Below are 25176 nucleotides of genomic sequence, written 5' to 3' on the forward strand. Positions count from 1 at the left end.
GGTCCTGATGGCTGCCGGGAAGATGGCGGTCACCGGGTTAGCGGTGGAGGATTGAGACCAGGGGAGGGAAGAAACCGAGACCGAAATAGGGGGTTAGGAGGGTGTAAAATAACTCATATGAATAATATTTGGGGGGGGGTGCTGTTATTATATTTCATATACGCGTTGCATTGGATAATAGTCATTGACCTTAACAGAGCAAGCATATATATCTTACCCAGACATATTTTCTGTTTGGGACTTCAGTTCTGTGTGCGGCGCTTTTTGATGTTTTCAGTGTTCAGAAATTATAGCATAACATAATAATAACAATTCAGACGCCCATTGTAGGTTGCCTTTTTAATTTATTACGGTTGGAAAAAGGTTGATAGAACTGAGTTGCAACCTGTAAGGAGATAATTTGTCTAAGGGGAGTGTCAAGGTATTTTAAAAGTGGTAGTTTTTTACTCTGTAAGGAGAAAGTGCGGTGTGCTGCGACTTCTGGAAATGGACTGATTGAAACACCCCCAACGCCAGGCAGCAGACCGCGTTCCGGCCAATATGTAAGTACACCCCTTGATTCCCAGCCATGCATTGCGGGTTGTATCGGAGAAGCTGTAGCTCCACGACCGGTGCTATCTCACGACACGCTTTCAGACTGCACAATAACACCTAGGATCTTGATGTGTGAATCGCATTAGATGCTTTTCCCGTGTTCTTCCTTTAGGATGTTCATGCCTTTAGGTTCCAGTGCGTTCTCTAGAAGGCTTGTAAAGGTGGTTTAGAGAACTGGGGTGTCGTAGGTTCTGGTTTGATATAAGATAAAACTAAAAGCTGCAGTGTCTGAAAAAGCAACTCCACATCAGTAAAATGTAAAGCTTGTGTTTTTATTTTAAATAACTGTTTAAGGTATTTTAGGGCCTGATATTTCAAATGTATATCTTTACCACCAACAAATAATTTGGATTAATGTAGTGTTATTTAATCACACCGAGGCCCAAGAGTGAGATGGTGTGTTCATCTCGTTGTCCGTTCTGACAAAAGAAGTGTTGTGCAAACTTGTATGCTCTAGGAGGTGGAGTGGGTTCGGCTTTTGTTGTGTGCAATCGAAAACCAAACAAAATCGTAAAGTACAAGACGTCTTTCGCATTCTCCCTAGACACGTGCGACCATAGTGACTGCGGGGCTTGATGTGTTTCATGTGAAGTTTTGTTTTTTGTAAATAGCTTTAAGCCTTCAAGTGTCAGCGCTTACTGCCGGACACCACCACAGCGTTAAACGTTAAAAGCAGCGGCTTTTAAAGCATGGTGTTGCTCTTTTGGCATTTTTTTAGAACATTACTTGTTTTAGAGACAAATTACTATCTAGCTAAGCAGTACGAATTAAGGCAACGCTGAAAGAATAGTCTTTTACCCGCGGCTGAAGACGGGTGACTTTGGTGATTTAATGGCTCTGAAGAACATTGTAAGTAGCATGTTTCTAGTTAACCTTTTCGGTGTTTTATTGATAGCGTTTCTTCATATTGAGGACCATTTTTGTGTGCTTTTCTTTTATCTGTGGGCAGTGGGGTAAGAGAAGAGTTAACTTATAGCACTAAATGAAGTAATCAAAAGTTTTCAAAAATGGCCATTAACTTAATGAAATTTTACTTCGTCCTTGGAACTTTGTTTTATTGCTAGTTAAGCCAATAATTTATTCCTTTAAATAATGTTTAGACCAGTCATTAAAAGAAGAAAGTGGTGTACCTTCATGTTGAGTAGAGGATGGTATATTGGGGTGTCATGATTTGCTGTTCCACTCCTGACATAGTTACCTAGGTGAAGCACATGAAGATAAAACTTAGAACGGAGAGCTGAGAATAGAATGCAGTTAGACCCTATACTCTAAATAAATAAGCCCCCAAATTCCATTACCGTTTGATCTGTTCAATGTTTTATGAGCTGCACGCTTTTGACCTACAGTGCTTATAAAGCAGCAAAGCTGCACTATAACTGAAAACATAAGCCTAGCCCAGTTTACTCAAAATAAGGTGAGAAGTTGAATAGAGCCAGAACCTGTTGTTTGGCTCAAGGAGCCTGCAGCTCGTAAAACCTAAAAAGGATCCAGATGCTGTGCATTGGAAGTATATACCATTTTCACACAACGTGGCCCTGGCTGTTAATCACCTTGGAGTAGACTAATATTTCATTCTGTCATCAGGAAGAGCCTGTAGGCTGGGAGATGTTTGATCCAAGTCTGTTATAGCCTTAAATGTTGATCTGCCTTATTATTGATCCTGTAGTCCATGGGTGGCCAACCCTGGTCTTGCACATCACCCTTAAATTATCAATTTGTGAAGGCTTGGACCTTAATTTATTTAAAGCAGGAATGGCTAGCTGTGTTTCTTGAGAGCTACAGGGTGATAGCAGATTCATTTCAGTGCATCTTTAAACTCTGTAATTGAACACATCATTTTGATTTGGGGGTTTTAAGGGTGATCCCTTAACCCTGCTGGGCTGTGGCTCTTGCTGTAATCTCTAGTCTTGAGTCATGAAATCTGTTCAAAGGACCATAGTGTTTGAAGAGGCCATCAGATGAATGGTATTGAGGATGTAGAACTGTATGGCATCATGAAATCATAAACAAGTTAGGGGGGCCTACTTAAAAAAGAGATGACACAAGAAAATAGCTGACCGAAAAGGAGTGGCAAGTAGTTACAGCAGTGCCCCAGTTGCAGACGAATCCCTTACCAAGTGAGAGAAGTAGATAAATCAAGTAAGTAGTAAACACCGTTCTGTTGTGGCTTAGTCAGACATGGCAGCTCTAGGTTACTGTCTTAATTAATTTAAAAGAACCGGTCTGTTTGAGAGAAACAAAGTTAAATGTGAGTAGATTTTATTTTCTAATTACAAAAAATACTGTGTTTATACCTAAACATTTCCATCTTTGATTTTAGGTCTGTTCAGCATTTATTTCATGTTTCACAATGTCTATTAAAACATTTAATTAAATATCGACCTCTGAAATAAATTCAATGTATTTTAAAGTGTGATGGTAGATATACCTATTAATGCCAAACTCTTTTTGTAATGTAGAATCTCCCATTTGCACTCCTCACTCTTTTTTCCAATATTGACTGTCCCAGTTTGTTACAGGCCCATCTCTGTGATCAAAGGAAGCCTCTTACCCATTGCAGTGTCACCTCCCATCCTGCTGATCTTGTGTTCAGCTACTGTTTTGAATCACTGGCGATTTAGAGCCGGATTATTAACCTTACTTAGTGTTATCAACTGCAAGCTCTTGGACAGTAAGGTGTGGCTTTGATGAGAAATCACTATAGCCTGTGTTATGTTCCCTTCATCCTCCCAGCCCCTGATCTTCACTTTTCATGATTCATAGGAATGGCAGTGTTTGTGATGCATTGGCTCTGAATGTCATCAGATGTCACAGTGTTGCAGCACTGACTCTTGCCTATAACAAATGAGCATCTGCTGAGCATGGAGCTGAGGATCACTGTTCTATTCAAAAACTTGTTTTACACCTTATCTCTGGCATAATAATAACATGTGCTTCTCAGTGCTATGGGCAGTGCCTTTGTTTCTGAATTAGGTCTGAGGGCTGGTGGTGCATGGGGCTCTTCTGTACTTATTAAAAGAAAAATAGGTTTCATGAATGACATGCTTAATTGGCCAATCATAAAGTAATAATTTACATGAATGGAAAAATTGATGAGAAACCCCTGCTCAAGTGTTTTTAGACTTGTTTGCATTGTCAGAGATCGGTACAAAGGCCAAGTGGTTGTGAAAGAAGTGCTGCAATATCTCCCAGTGCAGAATACTTTGTATTGTAAGTGTAAACCCTTGAGCTAGTTCACACACTTTGTTTTCTTTTTAGAAGATTTAAGATGTATTTTATAGACAAGGCGAGTACTGTTGTATAGTTAGAATGTTGGTTTGTCTTCTCTCAGCACTTAGTTGAGACTCCAGCATGAATTCTATGAGTAGATGACATCTTTGTTATAGTAATGAATGAGTTCCATTCTCAATGTCTAAAAGTGTTCTGTATTCACTGAAGTGTGCTCTTGAGCTTAGCTAGTTAGTAGTGCATTTCATTTAGAGGTTCCAGTGACTAATGTTTAACATAACATTAGTCACTCGTGACAACATGTTGATCATCCGGTCTTCCCATTTGCAAAGGAGGGAAAGTCGAGTTGCATTGATTCATCTTCTCAGGCCACCACAAAGCACACTGCACAGCATTGCTGCGGGGCCTAGTGAGAGCCCAGGTGCCCTTCTGAGAGACTGAGTTCTCGTGTTTAATAGTGTCCTCTATTTCTGACATCTTTAGCTTAATTAGTTAAGACTGTATTAGTGTTATGTCATCAAAGCCCTTTGGCTTAACACAGGTATCTCTGGGGATGACTGTGTGTTAGAGGATACCTTGTGGAATGGTGTCAAGTTATAAAATATTATTAGGCTCACTAATTGAAACTGGGCAGCAGCCAGTGTTTCTTTTTCTGTCACCTGGTTTCTGAGTTGTCTGTTGCCAAGACATTTTCTTCTGGTAGCGAGAGCTTGTTGCCTGGTGTCTTCAGTAACTTGGTGCTTTTTTTTGTCTGAAAAAGTTTTTTAGACATTGGTTCCCAGATTGCTGAAGGGATTCAGTTCTGAGCAGGGCTATTCCAAATTCTAAGAAAAGGAAAAGACTGAAATTTAAAAGGAAAGCTGATGTATGGAGTGGTAACTAAGTAGGCGATCATTTCTGTGAAAAGGGTGGCTGAAGTATTTTGTTTAATTTATTCATTGTGACTTCCACATTTCTTTCCTGTTTTTATTGTGCATGTGGAGGGCCTTGCTGTTACTGAGTGTGCATTACTCTCTGTGAACTGGTCTCATGGTAATGGGTGAGGCTGTGATGGTGACATCAGTCCCCAGGAGTCTCTAGAGTGTTGAAACCTTCTGTTCTCAGAGCCCTTGAGCACAGTGAGCTTTTCTGCTTCCCCAGCCTTTGTCGGTAAGATGCTGCATTTTGACCAGGCAGTTCATCTCTGTGAACCAGTTTGTCACTTACAGAGTTAACTTTTTTGGCAATTAAAAATTTCAACTTTACCAACTAAACACTGACTCTTAAAGGGTTTCTTGCATGTACCTGACCCAAGAGTGCAAGTTAAATGTCCTGCCTCAGTAGCACTAGTCAAGTTCTAGATTTGAGATTGAATCTGCAAAGTTGGCAGGTACACCATTTCCTCCATCTGAGATATTGACAGAGGCAGAACTGACTTGGGTGGTCTTACCCCAGGCCTTGCGCTCCAGCAGACTTATTCACCAATAGTTTGTGTAAACAAAGATAATCCACAACAATACTGAATGCTTATTCATCTTACAGTGCCAACAGTAGGATCTTCTAGTGCAGTGGTTCTCAAACTGTGGTACGCGTACTGGCAGTGGTACATGGAGTGCCGCCAAGTAGTACGCCAAATTACCCTGGAACTGTGTCGTGTGCGCTGAAAAAATCGGGACGGGTTTTCATATTTTGTATTTTAATACGTGTCGAATACGCAGCCTACGTACTACGATACAGTGCGCGCTAATACTTCAGTGGAAACAAGAGATACTCTGTAATTCTATACCACTCTATAGGAATGCGTGCTACGGATGCAAGTGACCAATTGTATTTAAAAAAAGCTACTGTATCTCCAGCAAAGGAGAAAGGAGAATGTGCGTGATTTTGGAACAATGCTAACGTTGTAAACACAGGAATGCATAGAAATACGTGCTACGAACGCAGGTAATCTTGTGAGCACACGAAAGCGTGATAACAGAAAAATATTTAAGAACTGTTCTAATTTGAGAAAAATACACCGAGCGTCTCTGTGTTTCGCTCCCATGCGCATGAAATAAAAACTTTAAATAAATATGGAAATAAAAACGGAAACGCGGAAAAATGCAAGCTTGCGGATTGCTAAAGCAGGTAAGCTACACTATTTTTGAAGAACCTTATTTACCGTTGGCAAAAGAGCTGACACGTATTATGTGTAGAGAAAAAGCTGCTAAACAGCTCGACCTGCTGCCCCCCTCCCCCTGAAAGACACAGTCATTCATATAATTATTGAAATGAAGGATTATATCAAAAGTACACTTATAGAGCGTGTTAAGATGAGCAGATGTTTTTCACTGCAATTAGATGAGTCTGTAGTCGATTTGGCCAATTTGCTCGTTTACGTTAGATACGGGTTTGAGGGCATGTCCCATGAAGACTTTCTGTTCTGTAAACCGCTACCAACAGGAACTACAGGAGAGCACATATTTCAGCTTCTAAATGAATTAATCGAAGAGAATGGCCTCGACTGGATAAAATGCGTCTGAGTTTGTACAGACGGCGCTAGAGCAATGTCAAGCCGACATAACGGTGTAGTTGCACGAATTAGAGAGGTTGCTCCAGAAATTAATGTACGCATTACAACATCCACCGCGAGACCTTTGCCGTCAAGAAAATGCCTGACGATTTAATATCTGTTAGACTCTGTTGTAAATTGTATCAAGGCTCGAAAAATTAATTCACATCTGCTTGGCTCAACTAAACAGGCTCACCCCTCTCACTGAAATGGTGCTTTTTTATTAGTTGTTGTTAATGTTTTTTCTTTTCTGTAAAACACTTTCAGAAGCCACCTTTAAAGGCGCTATATCAAATAAAGTTTATTATTATAATATTTATTATATGTATGTGTGAGTGTGTGCACGCGCGCTCATGTTGGTCATTGAGAATTTCTGGGGTTCCTATGAGAAGATGACTTGTAGGTGGTACTTGGATGCTTTGGTTGGATTAGGGGTGGTACTTGGTCCAAAAAGTTTGAGAACCACTGTTCTAGTGGAATGGTAGTTAAAATGCACTAATAATAATTCCATTCACTTATATAACACTTTTTGGACACTTGACTCAAAGCGCTTTACAGGTAATTGGGACTCCCCTCCACCACCATAACCAATTTGCAGCATCCACCCTTATTAGGAGGACATGACTGGTAAAGGCCAGGAACAATTTGGCCAGGACACCGGGGTAACACCCCTACTCTTTTCAAGAAATGCCCTGGGATTTTTAATGACCATGGAGAGTCAGGACCTCATCTCATCTGAAGGAGAGCACCTTTTTTACAGTATAGTGTCACCATCGGTATACTGGGGTGTTCAGTCCCACACAGAACACAGGGTAAGCATCCCTTTACTTTCCCACGAATACCTCTTCCAGCAGCAACCTTAGCTTTCCCAGGAGATCTCCCAACTAGGTACTGGCCAGGCTCACACCTGCTTAAGCTTCAGTGGGTTGCCAGTATCGGCAAAGGGTTTGAAATATAATGCAACAAGCATATTTTAGGTGAATATTAAGTTCAGTTAGAATTAATTTAGAATTAATATATAATTTACAATTAAAGCAATTTAACACTGTATTTAAATAGCCACATGTCCAAAATGACATTGCTTTTTGGTAATTAGTGGTTGCAGTCCTCTACATTTTCTAGAATTATTTCTTTCCCTTTCACTAGCAGTAGTAATTGAAGTAGTAGTATGTATAGCAAGTATGAAAGAGTTGAAGAAGCTGTTTGTTCTATGAGAGTAATAGATACTGACTTCTGTGTCACTCACTTCAGCGAGGGCTCAAGTTTTTTCTAAAGAAAAGGTGCTTTCCTTCTCTTCTTGCAGTCTACTCTGATACTGGAGGTATTGCTCAGCAGCTGGCGCTCTTGTTGAGCTGCAATGCCGTCTAGAGCGGCTATGTGTCTTTCAGGGTTGAGCTTCCTGAAATAGCCTTGTAACTGATCCAGGGGTCTTGTTTGTCCCACCCAGGGCTGGTTGTGCTGTATGAAGGGGAAACTTGCTCACGTGTCTGGACCTCTGAATTGAACTACATAATGTTGTCAAATACTTGAAAAAAAATGAAAAATACAGATTATTTTTTTGTGTTTTTGACATTGTTGCAGAATGGAATGCTAAATTCCCTTTTTGCCTCATTGCTTCAGTGACTTAAGGCAGGCATGCTCCCTGTCTTGCCATGTCTAATTACTCCATGTCTGGAGGGCCAGGTTCAGACTTGATGGTCTCCCCCTAGTCCGAGAGGGGTTTCCACGATGCAGGAAGGCAAATCGGCTCGAACTCCATTTTTCCCTCTTTTCCCACCTAAAGCAAAATTAGTATACTAGAAATCCACTGTGCTTTACAGGTGTTCCTCTACAGCTTTTAGCTGCCTGTTTGTCCACAGCAGTGTGCCTGCTGGGAAGGGTGTCAGCAGTGTGAACTTTCTGGATATGGACTAATTTGGCCAGAACGTTTTTTCCTTGTTTTTGATTGTTACATAATTCTGAACATGAGGTTGAAGTACAGGCAGGCAAGACTGCGCCAAAGGAGCACAGTTCTAAGTGCCCCGGGAAAAAGAGAGTGTTAATAGTGTAAGCGGTGCTTGTTGGAGAGCTGTCCTTTGTTCGCTCATTATTGCGTGGATGGGTTTCTCTTCATGGTCCTGGCTCAGATGTGAGGTGTTGGCAGTAGGCCCCGTGACTTATTTTTCTGCTCTCCAATTGCACATCTGCCCTAGCTTGCTCCCTGAAAGCATTCTACTGTGCTGATTGTTTCCAGGATCTCATTACTTATTGCTGTGCCTTGGTTCAAACCACTTCTGCTCTCTGGGCTGAGATACCGGACACAATCAACTTAAGTTATCCATAGTCTATAATAGCTGTCCAGTGTGAGCACCAAAAATGTTTGCTACACTGCTTAACAGTTCACTGTAAACGTTTAATATAAAATAAAATACAAATCAAGGTCAAGCATAATGTTTAATAGCTAAAACTGTATTGTGGTGGGGGTGTATAGTATTGTAATAAACTGTTGTTGGAGGATAAAGTTCAGTATTAAATGTTTTTTTATTTCTGTTCAAACAGAGAAATCATTTTAAATTCCTTAAAATTGCAGTTGTGTGTTAACTGGTGACCTTTATTTTTTTATGACTTTATGATTAACTGCACTACAGCTGACAATTAACTGTCATTTAAGGGCTTTTAGAGAAGATGCTAAATGAATTGAGTTAAAAGCATATGGATGCATAAAAATGGGAATATAAAACAGGGCTAATAATTGTGGTAAGAAGAAAATTGCTCAGGGCTTGTTTTAGGAGTCTGGTTATAGCTGAGGTACACAAGTGGCAGTCTGTTCCTGTGAGCCAGAGAGACAGCGAGGTGGTGTTGATGGGAGTGCCTGTGTCTAGGTCTGTCTATGGGAGGTTAAGTTTGAGTGCGTTTGGATGTGTTCATGTGCTTGTCTTGTCATGTACACAGGAGCATGTGGAGATTCTGTAAACCAGTGGTTCTCAGTCTTGGTCCTGGGAAACCTGTGTTTCTTCTGTTTTTTTTTTCTTAGTCCAATTGGCCCTTAATCACAAATGCTAATTGTGGTCTGTAACTAATCTGCTTGGTGGTTTACCCATTTTTCTTCTCTCAGTCCTTGTTTTGACAAAGCTCTCAAGTGCATATTTCTATTACCTTATTTATCTTATCTTATTGTTTTTCTTTGTTTTATTGTCTCCCCCCTCTCTCTCCAGGTTCAGCGCGCTTTACTCTTCCTCTCTCGGCGTGCTCTGTGTACCATGCTGCGGCTGCCCTCTCAGCTCGGCCCCCTAACGTGCGGGACAGCCAGCCTTGTGCGCTCCGGCCCTCAGGGCCTCCTGGGCACTAGTGCCCTTGTCACGCCTGCCAGCATGTACGCCGCCCGCTACTACAACAGCAGCGGGGGAGGCAAGCCGGGCCGGCGGGCGGGTCTAGTGGGGGGAGGGCTGCCAGTTTTAGACAACCATCACCACACCCTCCCTCACCCACAAAACTTCCAGCCTGCCGTCTATCAGGGCAGACTTGATGGGCTCCGGGCCCACTACCAGAATCACCATCACTATCACTCTCATGCCCATCCCCTTCCACCTCACCATCACCCACACCACAGCAAGAAGAAGACCTGGAACTTCATCCACGAGAAGATGAGCTACGACACTTTCTTCACCATGAAGCGGCTCATTGATCGCTCGCGCAGCGTAGATGAGGTGCTGCGCTGGGTCACGCAGAACCCTGGCAAAATATCCTACAACCACTATCCCATCGCTCTGCAGAAGATCGGGCAACTCCTGCAGCAGCAGCAGACCACGGCGATGGCGACAGGAGGCGGTGGGGGTGCCCTGGCCTCGCCTTCAGGGACTGCTGTAGGGGAAAGCCACTACAGGCAGATCTCCGAGCACCAGGACTTCCAGACGCTCTGTGATGCCATTGTGAGCGACTGTGCCAAGTTTGACAACTTCAGCATTGTCAACTGCCTGTATGCTGTCGCTGCACTGGGTGAGTAAGAGCTCACTGGTGTGGAGGGGAATACAAGCCAGATTGGTTTTTTGAGTGACAAATGAGCAATTTATGTTTAAATCATTTTAATTTAAAAGCCAGCAAAGCCATTGCAACCATGGCTAAACATCAGTGAAATGGCTTTGCAGTGTGAATGTAAAAAATGAGAGGAAGCCATTTGGCCCATCTTCAGGGAGTGGACAAAAAAATGGAAATGCTAATTTAAGTCCCTTAACAGGGTGTTGTGCTATCACATGTAGTGTATCCAGTATGGCCTGTAGGTGCTGTGATATAGAGTCTTCGAGAATGTCATAAATGCTCCACTGGGTTCAGATCTAGTGACTTAAGAATGGCGGTGACATATGGGTAACATGGCTGTCGTGCTCATCAAACCGTTGGGTGACCATATGTGCCGTGTGGATGGATGTATTATCATCCTGGAGGACACCCTTCCTGGTAGGAAAGAAATGGTACATTCTTCATGGGACGAAGGTTGTCATTCAGTGATTGGCATTGATATTGCTTTCTGAGGGAATGAGTACTCATACCATGACAAGAAAATGTGCCCCATAATATTATAGAACCCCAAAACCCTTCACTGTTGGAGCCAAGTACTCAGGGCTATAGAGGTCTTTAAGTTGGTGCCACATGTGCACTTGTTTGTCAAAGACGATTCATCTGTCCATATCACATTTCTCCAGCTGTAAATGTGCATTACAACGTGATGACTGGTTTGTGCACTGCTGCAGACTTTGTTGTCCTGGTTTGTGGAGTTTTCGGCAGAACATTTTTTATGAAACTGGCTGCTTGAGGCCCAGGTTGAAATTTGCAGTGAATTGATCTGCAGTTGCTCAACTGTTTAGCCTTGCGCTTTGAATGAATGCAGAGACATCATGATATTGGAGTCTGCATGTTGACCCCCAGGTGTCCTTAGTCCTTGGTCTTTTCCCCCAGATTCAATGCTGACATCGCCTTACACACTGTTGCTCATGAAACATCAGCAACTGAAGTGCCTGCTAGACTCCCTCCAATAATCACCCTTCTTTCAAAGTCACTGAAGTCTCTTCTTGCAGCCATGCCAACCATAATTATTAGAAACCAGGTCTGTCCAGCATTTTCATACATGGATATACTGGACTATTTTCTTAACACACGAGCAACATCTGTGTTAGCCCTTGTTTTCAGTGTCCCTCTTTTCAATTTTTTGTCCACTAGCTGAAGTATCCAACCTATCAGAATCTCATCCAGCTGTCTCTTGAGAGAAGGCAGGGTATCTACATCGATGGCATGTTTGAAACAAGCGGTCCAGCCTCTCTCAACCCTTTGTTAAAATGTGCCTTATATTCTTACAGTTCCCATTTTGTCCCCTGGTTTGTTGCACTGTTGATTCTGAGTTGTTAGGTTGACTAGTTTTGAGGATTTTTTAAATATTTGAATCGAGTCCCACCATAGTCTTATATACAAATTTGTACCTGTACACCTTGAACCTTGATATTTGTGAACATTAACATTCACTTCTTTGCCTGTTCGAACAAAATTCTTTGACCACTTTTTTTATTACTTTGCTGCAATAGACTTTATTACAGGGCAGTAGTGCTGCATTTATAATAGTAAAAACAAGAAGTATAATATAAAGTGTGCACTCTAATAAGAATGCAAAAACAAACTAATACAGAGTAAGCTATAATCTTATTTTTTTGTTTGCTCATGCTGTAGCCTATATTATATAGAGGGAAAACAATGCTTTGTTTTAAGTTTACCGTATCCATTTTCATTAGAAAATACTAAAAATAAATACACTATTTCTGAAATAGTTATCATTTATGAGCTATGGAGCTCAGTTTTTCCCTATAAGGTATTTAGTCCTGCATTTGCAAATTTGCTGTTTTTGAGGACTTCAGATTACCCCAAAGTAACCCATGTGAATCCAGATAGAGATTTTACTTGACTTTGATTTTTTTCAATACTGTGTTCTATATGATAATCAAATGAAACTCAAAATCTTTACAAAACCCCTTCGAAGTCATCTGTCATTTTTTAATGAAGGTTCATCTGAAATATAGCGTAAAAGTTATGATAGTTGTCCGTCTCACTTGCTTGATTTATCTATTTCTTCTCCCTTGTGGCCTCTCTGTCTATGCGTCATTTACTTATTTTCCCTTCCTGTCTCTCTACAGGTCTGCCCAGTGACTCTCAGATTGTGCAAGTGCTGGAGGAGGAGTCTCGTGGGCGACTCTCCCAGTTCAACCAGAAGGACATCTCCATGGTGTTCAGCAGCAGCATGAAACTCCACCCCTCCAGCCAGCACCCCCTTATTGAGTCCTGCCTGTCAGGGCTGGAGAAGAACATTGAGCGTGAGCGCCACCCTCAGACACTCTTCCTGCTGCTCTCCTACTACCGGCTGAAGTGGCGTGCCCTACAGGCCGATGGCTACACACCAGAGCAGCTGCTAGCCAACCGCAAGATCCTGCGGCTGGTGAAACATACCCTGGCCAGTGTGAGCAGCGTGCGTGACCACGAGATGGCGCTGCTGGACGAGATGTTGTCAGCCTGCGCCCGCGAGGCCAGCAACAAGTCCCTGGAGCTCATCTTCAGCTCTCACCTCTTCTACCAGAACCGTCAGGAGAAATTTGTCAGCAGCTTAGCTGGTATATATTAGTTTTGTTTGATTTGTTGTAATCTTAAATTTCTTGTGTACTGTTGTTTTTCTGACATTCTGGCAAGAACCTGTTCTTACTAGGTTCTTTTTAATTCCTGAGAACTATTGGCTTCTGAGTTTGTTTTTTTCTTTAACATTACTGTACAGACAAAGAAATTAGAAAGTGATAATTCCCCATAGCTTCACGGATGTCACCTTGACCTCCAGCCAAGGCGCCAGCTAACCTGAGGTTGGGCACACACTGAATTCAAATACGTATACACCACACACATGGATTAGTCAGTACATCATACATTTTAGCATTTTTACTGAGAAGCTATTGTGAAGCTGAGTTAAAAAAATATTTTATAAAATTGTGATCTTTTAAGTGTTTCAAAGAAACCCTTTTATACAAAATTGCTCTTGTAAACCTGAGGCCTGTGTACTGATGCCTGCCCCATCCCTGTCTTTGGCAGAGGAGCTCCCAAAGAAGGTGGAAAGTATCACACCCTACACCATGGCCCTGATTGCAAAGTACATTGCCCGGCACAGACTGAGGGAGACCAAGCTGCTGGACACCATTGCAGAGTTCCTGGTCAAGAAGGGAGAGTATTTGGACAGTAAGGTACAGCCTGTCGAGCACATCTTTCTGTCCTTCTGAAAACCGTGCATTAGTATTAAGTTGTTGTTAAGTGTACACAAGTTTTGTTTTGAACTGTATTCCCAGTTTTATGTTAGGAGAGAATTGCAAAATTTCCTTTAAACCTTTCATTTCAGGAAAAAAATACTCTGAATAAAAACATTCAAGCTAAAAGGTCTCTGTTTTGCAGCTTTTTCAAAGGTACCATGTTTTCTTTAGTCAATAGGCCAGACAAACAATGGAAATTCTTTGCTAAGCAAAAACAAAACCTTGAGAAAAACAGAAATTAGACTGTAAACTAAGGAGTAAGAAATGAATTCTGAGTGTTATCTGAAAACACTGGTTTATAGTTTATTTGCTGAAAACATAAATGGAATTTGAACACCTAATTGTTCAAAAAGCTGTATAAAGAAGTGTGGTGTTATCACATGTTTCTTTTCCTCAGAAATACTAATATGAAGATATAGTAAAGTGTCACATATGTTTGTTCTGCCTTTTTAGATGTCAAAGTTGAATGTGGTTGAATGACTGACCTCTGTTTCTTTTTTCTGCAGGTTATCCAGAAGCTGGTGTTCCCCTTTAGCCGCATGAGTTACCGGCCCTCAAACGAGACGCAGTTCTTTGCCAAGCTGGAGGCTGTACTGGAGCTGAAGGCCATGAGCTCGCCACTGGCTACCGTGAACATCCTCATGTCTCTGTTCCAGCTGGGTCACTTCCCTGGCCTGGTGCTGCACCGCGTCTTCTCAAACTCTTTCATCAGCAATGTCACCAGTGAGTGCAACAAAGCCCCCGAGCTTTGGGTAGGGACTCAATGAGATTGCGGGTACAAGTGGTGGAAATGAGGTTTCTCCCTAGGGTTACTAGGCTCTCTGTGACAGTGTGAGGAGAGAGGCAGTTTAGGCAGACCCAAGACACGCTGGAGGAATTAAATCTGTCGGCTGGACTGGGGACACCACAGAGTCTCTCAGTAGCTGGTGACTTCCTGTGGAAAGGGAAGTGTGGTTTACTCTGCTCAGCCTGTTACCACTGTGACCCTCAGCAGGAGTAAGCAGGTAGAAAATGATTGTTTTAACCTTAGTATGTTGAAATTTAATGTTGTCTACACACTTTTCAGTAAAGAGTTGTCTGCTGTTTTCTTTTACAGATACATTATCTTTACTCATTTGTGTTCACTGGGCATATTTCCCTTCTTTCAGGCTTTTGAAAGTCTGATTGGATCTTTGTATCTGACTCAAAAGACCTTCATTCTTCTTCTCCTGGCATCTCCACAGACAGCCCTTACGCCCTGATTGTGCGGCGGTACCTATCTCTACTAGATGCCGCTGTGGAGCTGGAGTACCGAGATTACTCTGGACCCCGACTGCAGGAGACGCACAAGGTGCTCATGTTCGACCATGCACTGACTGCAGATGAAGTCAACCGCAAGTACAGGTCAGTGTTTGCTGTCCCTGCTTGCAACACTACAAGGAGCTACGGCAAGGTCCCAGGCCTTCACGGAAATGAATCCGTGACTAATGGGATCAGATGTTGTCGGGGTTGGGTTTGTAGTTCAAAGTGGAGTAGATTAAAATCCCAAACAGCACAGTAATTCAAAGTAAACTACTTTCGTCAAAAATATTACAGTATTGACTACGGTGACGTATCCATAATTCACAGTGTAGTGTGCTCTCTGAAGGCACCAGTTCTGTAGGGTATGAGAAGCCACCTTTAAAGGCGCTATATAAAATAAAGTTTATTATTATTATTTACTGGGACAATTATTAATTGTAGCAGTAAATCACAAAATTATTCTTTTAATGGCTTTATAATCCAACCATGCGATATAACTCAAACAACACACACACAGGTACTAATACACGAGGATACATTTATTAATACATAGAATATGCATGTAAACCTAACAGATCTTATCGAGAGGGTTATCAGATTACAAAAGGTATATATTCAGTCAGTTACAAAGAGTTACATATATCAAGAGGACATACGTTCAGTATATCATTCATTTAGACCGTTTCGTAAATGAACTTGGTTATAACTTCTACATTAGATACTCAAAACAAGTACATAACTCTGAGGAATTAAATTGATATCAACTGGTTGGGATAACAATTGAATTCTCGAGCAGTAATGCAGTGAAATTGAATACTCATCCAATCTCTGGGGATTCAGATCTTCTGCGGGCACAAAGAAACAGTTGCAGGCTGTTACTGTCCAATCCACGCTCTCTGGCTCGGTGCCAGTCTGTGCTGTGCGGCTTGCGACGGTGCACTGCAGATGCTCACTGACCGGCTAGTTAGTGTTGGCTTTAACTAGCAAAGTTTGCGCACAGGAGAAAAGATGACTGTGGGTCCCAGCAAGTCAGGAAGAGGACCGGTTCGTTCCTGATGAAGAGCTAGTTCTGAATAGTGATTCAGCTGTCCACAGTTCCAACCTGTTCACGAGGCTTGCTGCTGATGCTAACCTCGGGTGGATCCTCTGGTTACTCTCTGGCAACCTCCGCTCTCGACTCTTAGAACAAAGGAAAGTTCTGGCACTCGGACATCCTGGCCGTTCCGTAGTGGTCCGGGCCGGGCTAAGTTTCAGGATGGTCAGGAGGCGCGCTGCGAGAATGTCCTGCCCTTGGGAGCCTTCTGCTCCTGGGCCGTCCTGCCCTGGAATTCTCCTTTGAATTCCCTTTAGAATTGTCCGAAATAGTCCTACAGGCTCTCTGTGTTGCCTGTTTTCACCTGGAGGAACTTCAGCTCGTTCATTGGCTGAAAGTTTCATGGGCATCAGAATTCCACGTGGGTTACTCGGCCCTACCAGTCACTGATTGGTTGATCAAGGTGAGATATGAGTCACTTACTCCTGACACCTAGGAATGCAGTCCAGATGTCCATCTGGCACTCCCTAGACAAATAGGCGCAAATGGATGACCATTGATCATGATAGCCAGGCTTAGCATCCCCATTTGGGAGCTGTCCCTTATCAAAAGAAAACATCTTTAAATCAGCCTGCATGAATAGCTTCTCTGTGGCTGCACCACAGAGATGAAGAGGGAGATGGGGCCTCATTTGGGAAAGCACAGCAACACTTAATTCTGTCTTATTAACAAGCATTGCCGCTACAACAGTGAGCCCATTTTATTGCAACCTGGAGCAAGCAATGTATTGAACCACCACTGGTTGGTCTCATGTTGTGAGAGAGGATTAGGCAGCAGTGAAGACTAGTGATTAGGGCTCTGGACTCTGAATTCGAGGGTCAAAGGCTCTAATTCCTGTTGGGATGTTGCTATTATACCCTCTAGCAAGTTGGTCCTCTCAAATTGCCCTTGTAAATGCTTTGCTGTATAAAGCATCTCCAGGTCTTGATTGTTCTCATTTTAATAAGTGTGTTATAATTTGTTCTCAGTTAACTTCAAGGAATGAAAAAATAGAACACCCATGTGTTATTTTCATGTATCTTTACAGTATATGGTATTGAAATTATTGAAAGAAAATAAGTACATAATACAAAAAATTGAGAGTACAATAGTCTAATAAAGTTTAAATTTGTATAATATGTCATACAAACAGTACTGTGTTACAGAAAGTGTATAAAGATTACTTTATAGTTGAATAAAATAGTATTTGTTATAGGGGACCTTTGTTTATACAGATGTTGGCATCTTGAGCTCATGCTCCCATACAGTTAATCAGTGCCAGGCAGTAGAGAGATCTCCTGTTAACAGTTTGCACAGTTCATCTACATTGCTTGGTTGTGTTGATCCACCCCATAGCTGTACTGTGGCTGCTATTTACTGATTGTTGCACTGCTCTCCAGTCTTTGAAGAAACTGGCCTGTTAGTACTCAGTCAGTAGTTGTTAGCTGGGTTGCTGTTATGAGGGTGCTGACAGTGGGTTGAATTTCAGTGTATGCTTCCCTTTGGGTTGCCTGCAGTGCGGTGGTTTGTTAATTAATGTCATTCCTGTCATGGCTCTTCAGGGAAGAACTTGAGGAACAAAGAGGGAGTCATTGGCATTCCCTGGAATTTTCAGCTTGTTTTTGCATGGATGTTTGATAACTAACAAGAAAATGGAGGTTAATAGCAATGTTCAAGAAGTGTTTTCCACTCTGCAATGTTTGTAGCAGATTTAAAATGAATGTGATGGTAAATGAATAATGAACAAGACACAAGGGAAAGTACTGATGTTTTTCAAGTCCATGAAAGCTGCGTTCAGCTGACTGGCTTGTGCTCTCTCTTTCAGCTACAAGGGCCTGGTGGCAGAGGCTCTCAGGCAGCTGCTCGGGGAGCAGAGCTACAAGCAGGATGAGGTGCTGGCCCCAGGGTACTACACAGGTAGAGGCTCCAGGCTGAGGCTGCTCCTCCCCTCGCATTTGTGAGCTTGCGTTTGAGGGAGGGGGATCACCCAACACCTCAAAAATCAGTAATTAAATACAAACTGAAAAGAGCTAGTACATGGTAAACCATTGTATTTCAAAGCTTAATTTCTTTTTTTGGAACCAGCTGCCCAGTGAGTCAGTGAGTAAAGTCTTTTAGCATTATTTAATTTTTAGATTTGAATATTTTAAGTGAATTTCATTAAGACTTTCCTTTGTAGGCTTTGCAAGTTACGTTTTCTGTGTACTGCATAATGTATTCTGTGAAAGTTTCACAGTGGGTTCCAGGCAATTTTAGCTATAAGTTGTATTGACAAATTTAACATTTTATATGCAGATTATTTGCTGTACAGAGAAAAGTAAATTCAGGAGATTGGCAAAAAACTTTAATAAACTTGATTTTTATTGAAGTGAATTAAGACAATCACATTAACTAAAAGCAAAGTGTTTTTGCCTCTTTTGCTCTGTGAATCTGAATTCTGCCAAGACTATAAATTTCCCTTTCAGACATACTGCCTAATTTCTGAAAAGTTCCTGCATTTTTTCCACAGATTTCCTCCTGTGGATTGACAGCACGGGCAGCGTGCTCCCAATCAAGTCTGGGGGAGGGAGTGCAGTGGGCATGGGCACGTCATGCACCCCTACGGTTGCTGTGGCCCCAAAGCCACCTGAGGGCCAGTCATCAGTGGCAACCCTGACCTCCGACTTCCAGAAGTTCTCTCCCTTCTCCCCTTTGGAAGATGGCACAGAGAAGAGAGGGGCTGAGGAGCTGGTGTCAACAGAAGCGGCTTTCCTTTCACACCGCATGCGCCCCCAGCCCCCCCCTGCCCCTGCTGCCCAGAGAGGAGGGCCCAATGGGGGGAACCCGCTGGACTACAACCCCTACTACCCCACTTCTGATTACTATGCCAGTTTGGCCAAGGAGCAGTCCCTGGAGAGTCAGGACAGCTCCACCCTCAGCAGCCCCTCGGACTGCCTGGCCCAGGCTGGAGCCCCTGGGGCTGGTGGTACAGGAGGTACTGAGTGCTCCTCAGTCCTGTCTTCCACTTCCCTCTTCCAGTTCCCAATCGGGAAGATCCTGGACGATGAGGGGACAGTAGGGGGAGTGGCTCCAGGTCCTGACTGTGATCTTCCTACTTTCTACGAGGGAGTCTCATACCCTGAGGGTGGTGAGGGGGCTGTTGTGCCATCCTCTCCTCTGCAACTGCATGGAAGACAGGAGGCAGAGAGGGGCTCCGGGGACCCTCACCCACATCAGTTCAAGAGGTGAGCAAGCCCTTGAGCTCAAGTGTTGACACTTCCTTTATGACAACTCTGAGATGTTCCTGCTGTGATCCCTAGTAGTGGTCTCCTGGTGAAGATGTTGGTCAATGAAGTATATCAATGAGATGATGCCATTTGATCTTGTCCTCTGGGTCTGCCACTTGACAGCTCCTGGCTTATCCACACTGTCTTGCATATCTGACTTAGTGGCTTGCATGCTTTCCATTGCATTCCTTTTCTGTTTTTAACAGTGCTGTTTGCTTCTGACCTAGACTAGTATTCATGCTGGTGTCTTTTGGAATGAGTTCTGTCAAAAGATATCTATTAGAACGTTTTTACTATTTACAAAAAACCCTTCTCACTGCCATTTGTTTTTGCTGCACACAGAATAAGAAAATACAACAAATGAGAGGTTATCTTACTCCTTATCTATAAATATATCTTTTTAATTTAAAACATGAATCTCTTAATTAACCTGTTAAGAGGCCAAAGTATGTGAGTGCCCCACAGTTTACACCTGTTAAATCTAAAAACTAGAAATGTATTCAGATTTAGAAATTTATATGCACAAGGGAGGGAAATCAGCTGAATTTAAGAACCAGTATTTTTCATTAATGGATAAAAGCACATCAGAAAGGAACAAAGATGCCTATCTGTCCAAGTTTGACAAAATTGATTCAAGGCCATTTAAAATATGAGCAAATGGTTAAATTTACAAGTTTGCAATGTCTGGCTTGACCAAAAAACAAAATCGGCAGATTTCAGTATTTTCTATACAAGACGCTGAGAAATCTACAATATAATTAAATAGTTCAGTTAGGTTGCTGCGTCAGTATGCGTAGGCAAGGAACAAGTAAAGTTTTATTCCATGTTGAAAAGAGGAGAAAGGAAACAACGTTTCGGCTGTGGAGCCTTCTTCGGATGTATATATTATTAAATGTATAAATTTACTACCACACCCTGGGGGCAGAACTATGATTATTGATTTAGCCCTGTCAATTCCAGGTAAGGTAGGATATGAACTGTTTCCATTTGCTAAGTAGCATGTTCTTACAAAAGTTACAAGATCAGAAACATTAATAAGTGGTTTGATTGCAATATTCCCAAGTATCTAATTGATCTTATTTTCCCCCTCATAGCATGGAGAGGAGAAATGTGTGCGTCTCCAAAGCAGCTCACTCTGTTGCTTTCTCTTTCTGGTTAGGGTGATTATGTCAGTCAATGACAAGTGGCATTACTGTCACAACTCAGACGTGCTAGTGGGCTCACGAGCAATGAGGGACCGGCACCTCCAGCTGCTGGGCTACATCATTCTACAGGTGTGTGACCCATTCCTCCTCCTCCCCTTTAAATGTTCTGTTTTAGTCAGCTCAGTGAGTGTCATTCTGACTCCCTCCAGGTAAATGCAGTTATCATAATTGTTTTGTGTGGCTCTGGGTAGCAATGACTCTGGTCTGATGGCACTGTTTGTCTCCTGCAGCTGCCGTACCATGAGCTGGAGAAACTGAATGGCATCGAGGAAGTCAAACAGTACCTGCATAAAAAGCTCCTGGAGGTTCCCTTGTGACACAGGCGGCCTGTGGCGCATAGCCAGAGTTGGGTATCCTGACCCTGATTTCACCAGTAACTACACCAGTAGTAAGAACAGCAATCTGACAGACTGTCAAGTCACAGAACCAGCAGTGTTGGTGTAGAGTACAGAAATTTGAGAGGGTGGTGGTAGGGGGGATGGTTATGGTGGATGACAGAAAAACTTTTTAAATGTGGTGGGGTGGGAGGGGAGGAGAGGTTTATTTGGATTGCCTCTCTAGAGATTTTTTTTTCTGGTTGTTAAAGTAAAAAGTCCCTTTTTATATTCTGTATTTGCTACAGTTGCAAAGCATGCTGGGGGAATCAGGTCTTGAAGGTGCAGAGGGAGGAAGTGTGCTTGACAGATCTGAGAGTTGCGCTGCTCATACTGACACGCTGGCCACAGCAGCTGGGGCATGTGTGTAGAGAGTCTTTAAGACTGTTATTTATACTGTCAGTAATCAAACGTGTCTTTGTGGGTGAGGGACAATGGGCATGAAAGTGCGCCTTCTTAATATTTTATATGATTGGTGTACCTGCATGGGAAGTAGTGGGACAAGGTTGAAAAGGTAAAGGGTATTGTGACCCGTAAGAGACTTTTTGTTTTTGATTTTTTATTTTCTTCATACCGTTATGACTCCTGCCCTCCTCATGATTGGTGGTAAAAAGCAGCATACCCCAACAGCCAATTCTGGGATTTTATTATTTTTCAATTCTACTGTTATTTATCATTATGAATGTTTGTTTTAGTTTTTATGTCTACTTTTTTTAAACACATTCTGTTATTAAACGCGCAATAAAGATAAGAGGACTGTGGCAGTGAACACTGAGACGTGTTTGCATCTCAGTGACATCCCACTGATCAGTGTTACTGAAACCTACATTCGGTTCATTTCTGTTTCCTTCTTGGTCAAGCTGATAAAAATATACAGTGAAAGCAAGTTAACCTTTCTGCTGTATTTTTTAAATATGACTACAGATCCACTAAAGGTCACAACTGTATGGGCCTGTAATTATATCATGGTTTTTTTATCATTGCACTTTACATTCTTATTGGAGTTCCTTAATTGCATCACAGTACTTCAAGACCAAATTATGCACAAAATGGAAGTCAACTAAATTTTACTTAATGTCACTGGAGTGAGTCTTCACTACAAGGCTCCTGTCTCTGTTTCAGAGTTGTGGAGTACAATAACTTTGCCAGATGCACTTGGTTTAAGACCAACCTGAAATCCTTCAGTGTTTTTGTCAGCTTTACCAAGGCTGCTGAGTGTGAATTCAGCCTGATTTTCCCTGCTTCTGTCAAGGGCAAGCAGGAGGTGGTCAGTTGCGGAGAGTTGAAAGAGCAGAAAGGTGTGCGCCAGGGGCCGTGCTATTGCTTTTGGGTTTACCCTCATTGTACCAGTGTCACTCACTCTCTGGTTTCCGTAAACAGCGTTCACAGTGGTTCTTTGCTGCTTGCTGTGTGCGTTGGCTTTGCACTGTAAGTAAACCTTCATATGTAGTTACTCGTGGAGGAAGAAATAATTTATTCTAATTATTGTTGCTGTTGGGAGATGCGTGGGGAGGGTGTGTGTTGGGTGGGGGGGCTGTCAGGGTGGGTGAGGGAAATGGGAGTGGTCTGTTTGTTTATATATACATATAAAAATATATATATGAAAGATTATTAAAAAATAAAAAAGAGAAAGTGTAGAGTGTCCTTCCTGGTTGTGTGATGCAGCAGATCCCAGGCCTTCTGCGAGAGCAGTGGAGTGTATCCTTGAGTTGCATGGGGAAGTGCTGATCCTAGAGTGGGTATGGAGAAACAGTACAACACAGAATAAATCACACTTTTACATTTGCAGTTTCTGCTTTTGCCTTCTGAAGCTGAAGGATGTAAATGAGAAAGAACTAGTTTCCATGTTGTACTTGTACACTTGTTAAATAAAACGCAATCTATATTATGGGCTACTTTATGATTATTGCTGTTAGCTGTCCTAGATTTTTCAAGTTTTAAGGCTGTCGTCAAAGGTGTGATGGTAGTAGTTTTGACCTGCTTTATGTGTGGCTTATCATTGATAATAGTAACTTTATATCAATGCCTTTTTTAACATGGGGAAATTGTGGAATGCACCTTGGGAGAGAGGAGTTTGAATTGTTTTTTTGCAATTGCGAAAACAGGCTATGAATTAAAAAAGAGAAGAATGGAGAATTCCTGGACGGCACTGCACACTACCTGTTGCTCTTTGTAATGACACCTCAGGTTGGGTTTTTAAGACAACTGTGAAAGGGAACGTAAGAGGGCCCGCAGGCATCTGTTGATCTGATATGGCATTGCTGCACATACAGTACTTTTGTGTTACCCTTTTTAGTATTGAACATGTTTAAAAACCTTTGGCCTGTGGTCTTTCCTATTGGGTTTTGATCTGTGTGACCTATGCCTTTTGAAAGACATTGGAGTACTGAACTTTAAAATTTCCTGCCTTAGGCAATTCATACATCATGATTTGGTTCTGGTTTGGATTGGGTTACTTTGCACTTGATGTGAAGTCTGTGAGTCGTCATGGGTGTTTGACAATAGAGGATCACCATTATAGTGTTCTTGGAGGAAGACCAGCCCTGACACCTCAGAGCCCTGATTGTTTCTTTTGTTCACCGTGTGTGTGCTGGTTTGCTAAACAGGGGTGTCGTTTGTGTGTATTGTACCTTTTGTGAAAGGTGTTAAGTCTGGAAATTTGTAGAGTTGCTACCAAGCACCAGCCAGTAGATGAGAAAGCTGTTAGGAAAGTTTGAGATCCATGTCGGTCACTAACACATGAAAATTGTTTGAACAAGGTTTTTATGCATGATTCTACAGCCTATAAATCCTGAATTTTGACTTGTGTAGTGTGGTACAGTGCAGAATTAATAGCTGGAAATGCCAGTGGTTCCCCATGTTACACGTTATATCTAGATCGTGCAGGATGTTCAGATTCATTTTTCACTGTGATCCTTTTGTCGTTTGCAGAGAAATGCATTGAATTGCGAGAGGGGACTGATGACCCCGTTTATATATACATTTAGCACATATATTTGTATCTGTTCTCTACCTTAATTTAACTCCCCCTTTAAATATTCCCTCCCATAAAACCCAATGTTATGAACATAAGGTTGGAAATGAGAGGAAGTCATTGGGTCCTGCCAGTCTTGTTTGGATGCAAGTAGTTGAATAATCTGAGGATCACAACCACTCATCCAGCTATTTCTCAAAAGAAATAATGAGATTCAGTTCAACAACATAGCTGGGCATTTTGTTCCCGACTCCCGCAACCATTTGTGTAAAAGTGCCTAGTGTTATTAGTGCCCCTTAGTTTCCTCTTTTGTCCTCTTTTTGCTTTGCTGTTGATTCTGAATAAGTCCTGGTAGAGTTAACCTGGTCAGTGCCTTTAAGTATTTTGAATACTTGATACGGATCAACTCTCTGCTCGACTATAAATATTCAATTCATTTTGCTATTCAGAGTACAACATCTTTAAGTCTGAGAATACAACTGGTGGCTCTTCTCTGACCTGATTTAACTACAGGAATATATTTGGTAACATGCTGAAAATTATATGCAATATACTGTACAATGTTTTTCCAAAATCCACCTTTTACACTATACTTTTTCATTTCTTCTCTATCATTTCTAGAAATATGTGAACATGAGCACTTAAATCTTTTCATTAGTAGCTATTTCAAGCTCAGTGTTTTCCACCTTATTTTTATCATTTGTTTTTGCTTCATGCATAAACTGCTTTGCCCATGTCTGCATTAAATATCTGCCAGGTGTTTACCCAGTCTTTTATATTGTCTAGTTTTGATTTTCCTTTACTACATCTACAGTGTTTCCTCCTGTCATCTGCAATCTTTACTACTTTACAAGAATCTAGATAGTTGCCCTAGTCCTGGTCTTGATGACATGTTATTTCCTATGTTTTATTCTGGCTGGGCTTGTAATCACCATAATTGATCTGCTTGCTGGGATAGCCATTTTTCTGCACTCCTTGGTTTCAAAAATAGCATCAAGTATCTTATTTCCAATAAATTAAACATACAGAAATGCATTTGACATTTATGTAATTTCGGACTATTTTTTTAATAGGGAATAGATTTTTGATGGTGGGAATGACAATGTATGAACCACTCCCAAGTATCAAATTGGTCATATTTAAACTATCACAATTGAGTGAGGGGAGTTCTGAAATAAAGGAACCAGCACAGAGCCAATACCAATTACAATCCCCATACAAAGGAGAAAATTTAGTTTATAAAATAGTTTTTATACTTATATAGTACTTTTTCTGGACACAAATGCTTTACAGGTAATGGGCTCTCTCCTCCACCACCACCAACGTCAGTTGTGAGTTGCAGGGTGATACT

At 41.9% G+C, this 25176-nt stretch overlaps 1 protein-coding gene across 1 annotated transcript; it reads left to right on the top strand.

Annotated features, from left to right (window-relative positions):
• fastk (Fas-activated serine/threonine kinase) lies at positions 1-24596 on the top strand. Its single transcript, XM_088643304.1, has 10 exons — positions 1-542; positions 9547-10327; positions 12505-12975; positions 13442-13590; positions 14160-14376; positions 14877-15036; positions 17832-17923; positions 18516-19230; positions 20432-20546; positions 20708-24596. Exons 2-10 carry the CDS (start codon positions 9592-9594, stop codon positions 20792-20794), a joined length of 2742 nt encoding a protein of 913 aa, XP_088499430.1. The 5' UTR covers positions 1-542; positions 9547-9591; the 3' UTR covers positions 20795-24596.
• The last annotated feature ends 580 nt before the right edge of the window (positions 24597-25176 follow it).

The sequence above is a fragment of the Lepisosteus platostomus genome, chromosome 8, assembly GCF_059453375.1.
Source record: "Lepisosteus platostomus isolate fLepPlt1 chromosome 8, fLepPlt1.hap1, whole genome shotgun sequence".
NCBI lineage: Eukaryota > Metazoa > Chordata > Actinopteri > Semionotiformes > Lepisosteidae > Lepisosteus > Lepisosteus platostomus.

What these genes read in the sequence shown, in the direction of transcription:
- fastk (XM_088643304.1), top strand. Translation starts at nt 9,592, where the DNA reads ATGCTGCGGCTGCCCTCTCAGCTCGGCCCCCTAACGTGCGGGACAGCC. An exon ending in GTATGCTGTCGCTGCACTGG is followed by an intron (nt 10,328 to 12,504) that starts GTGAGTAAGAGC and finishes GTCTCTCTACAG; the next exon opens with GTCTGCCCAGTGACTCTCAG. An exon ending in GAGAGTATTTGGACAGTAAG is followed by an intron (nt 13,591 to 14,159) that starts GTACAGCCTGTC and finishes TTTTTTCTGCAG; the next exon opens with GTTATCCAGAAGCTGGTGTT.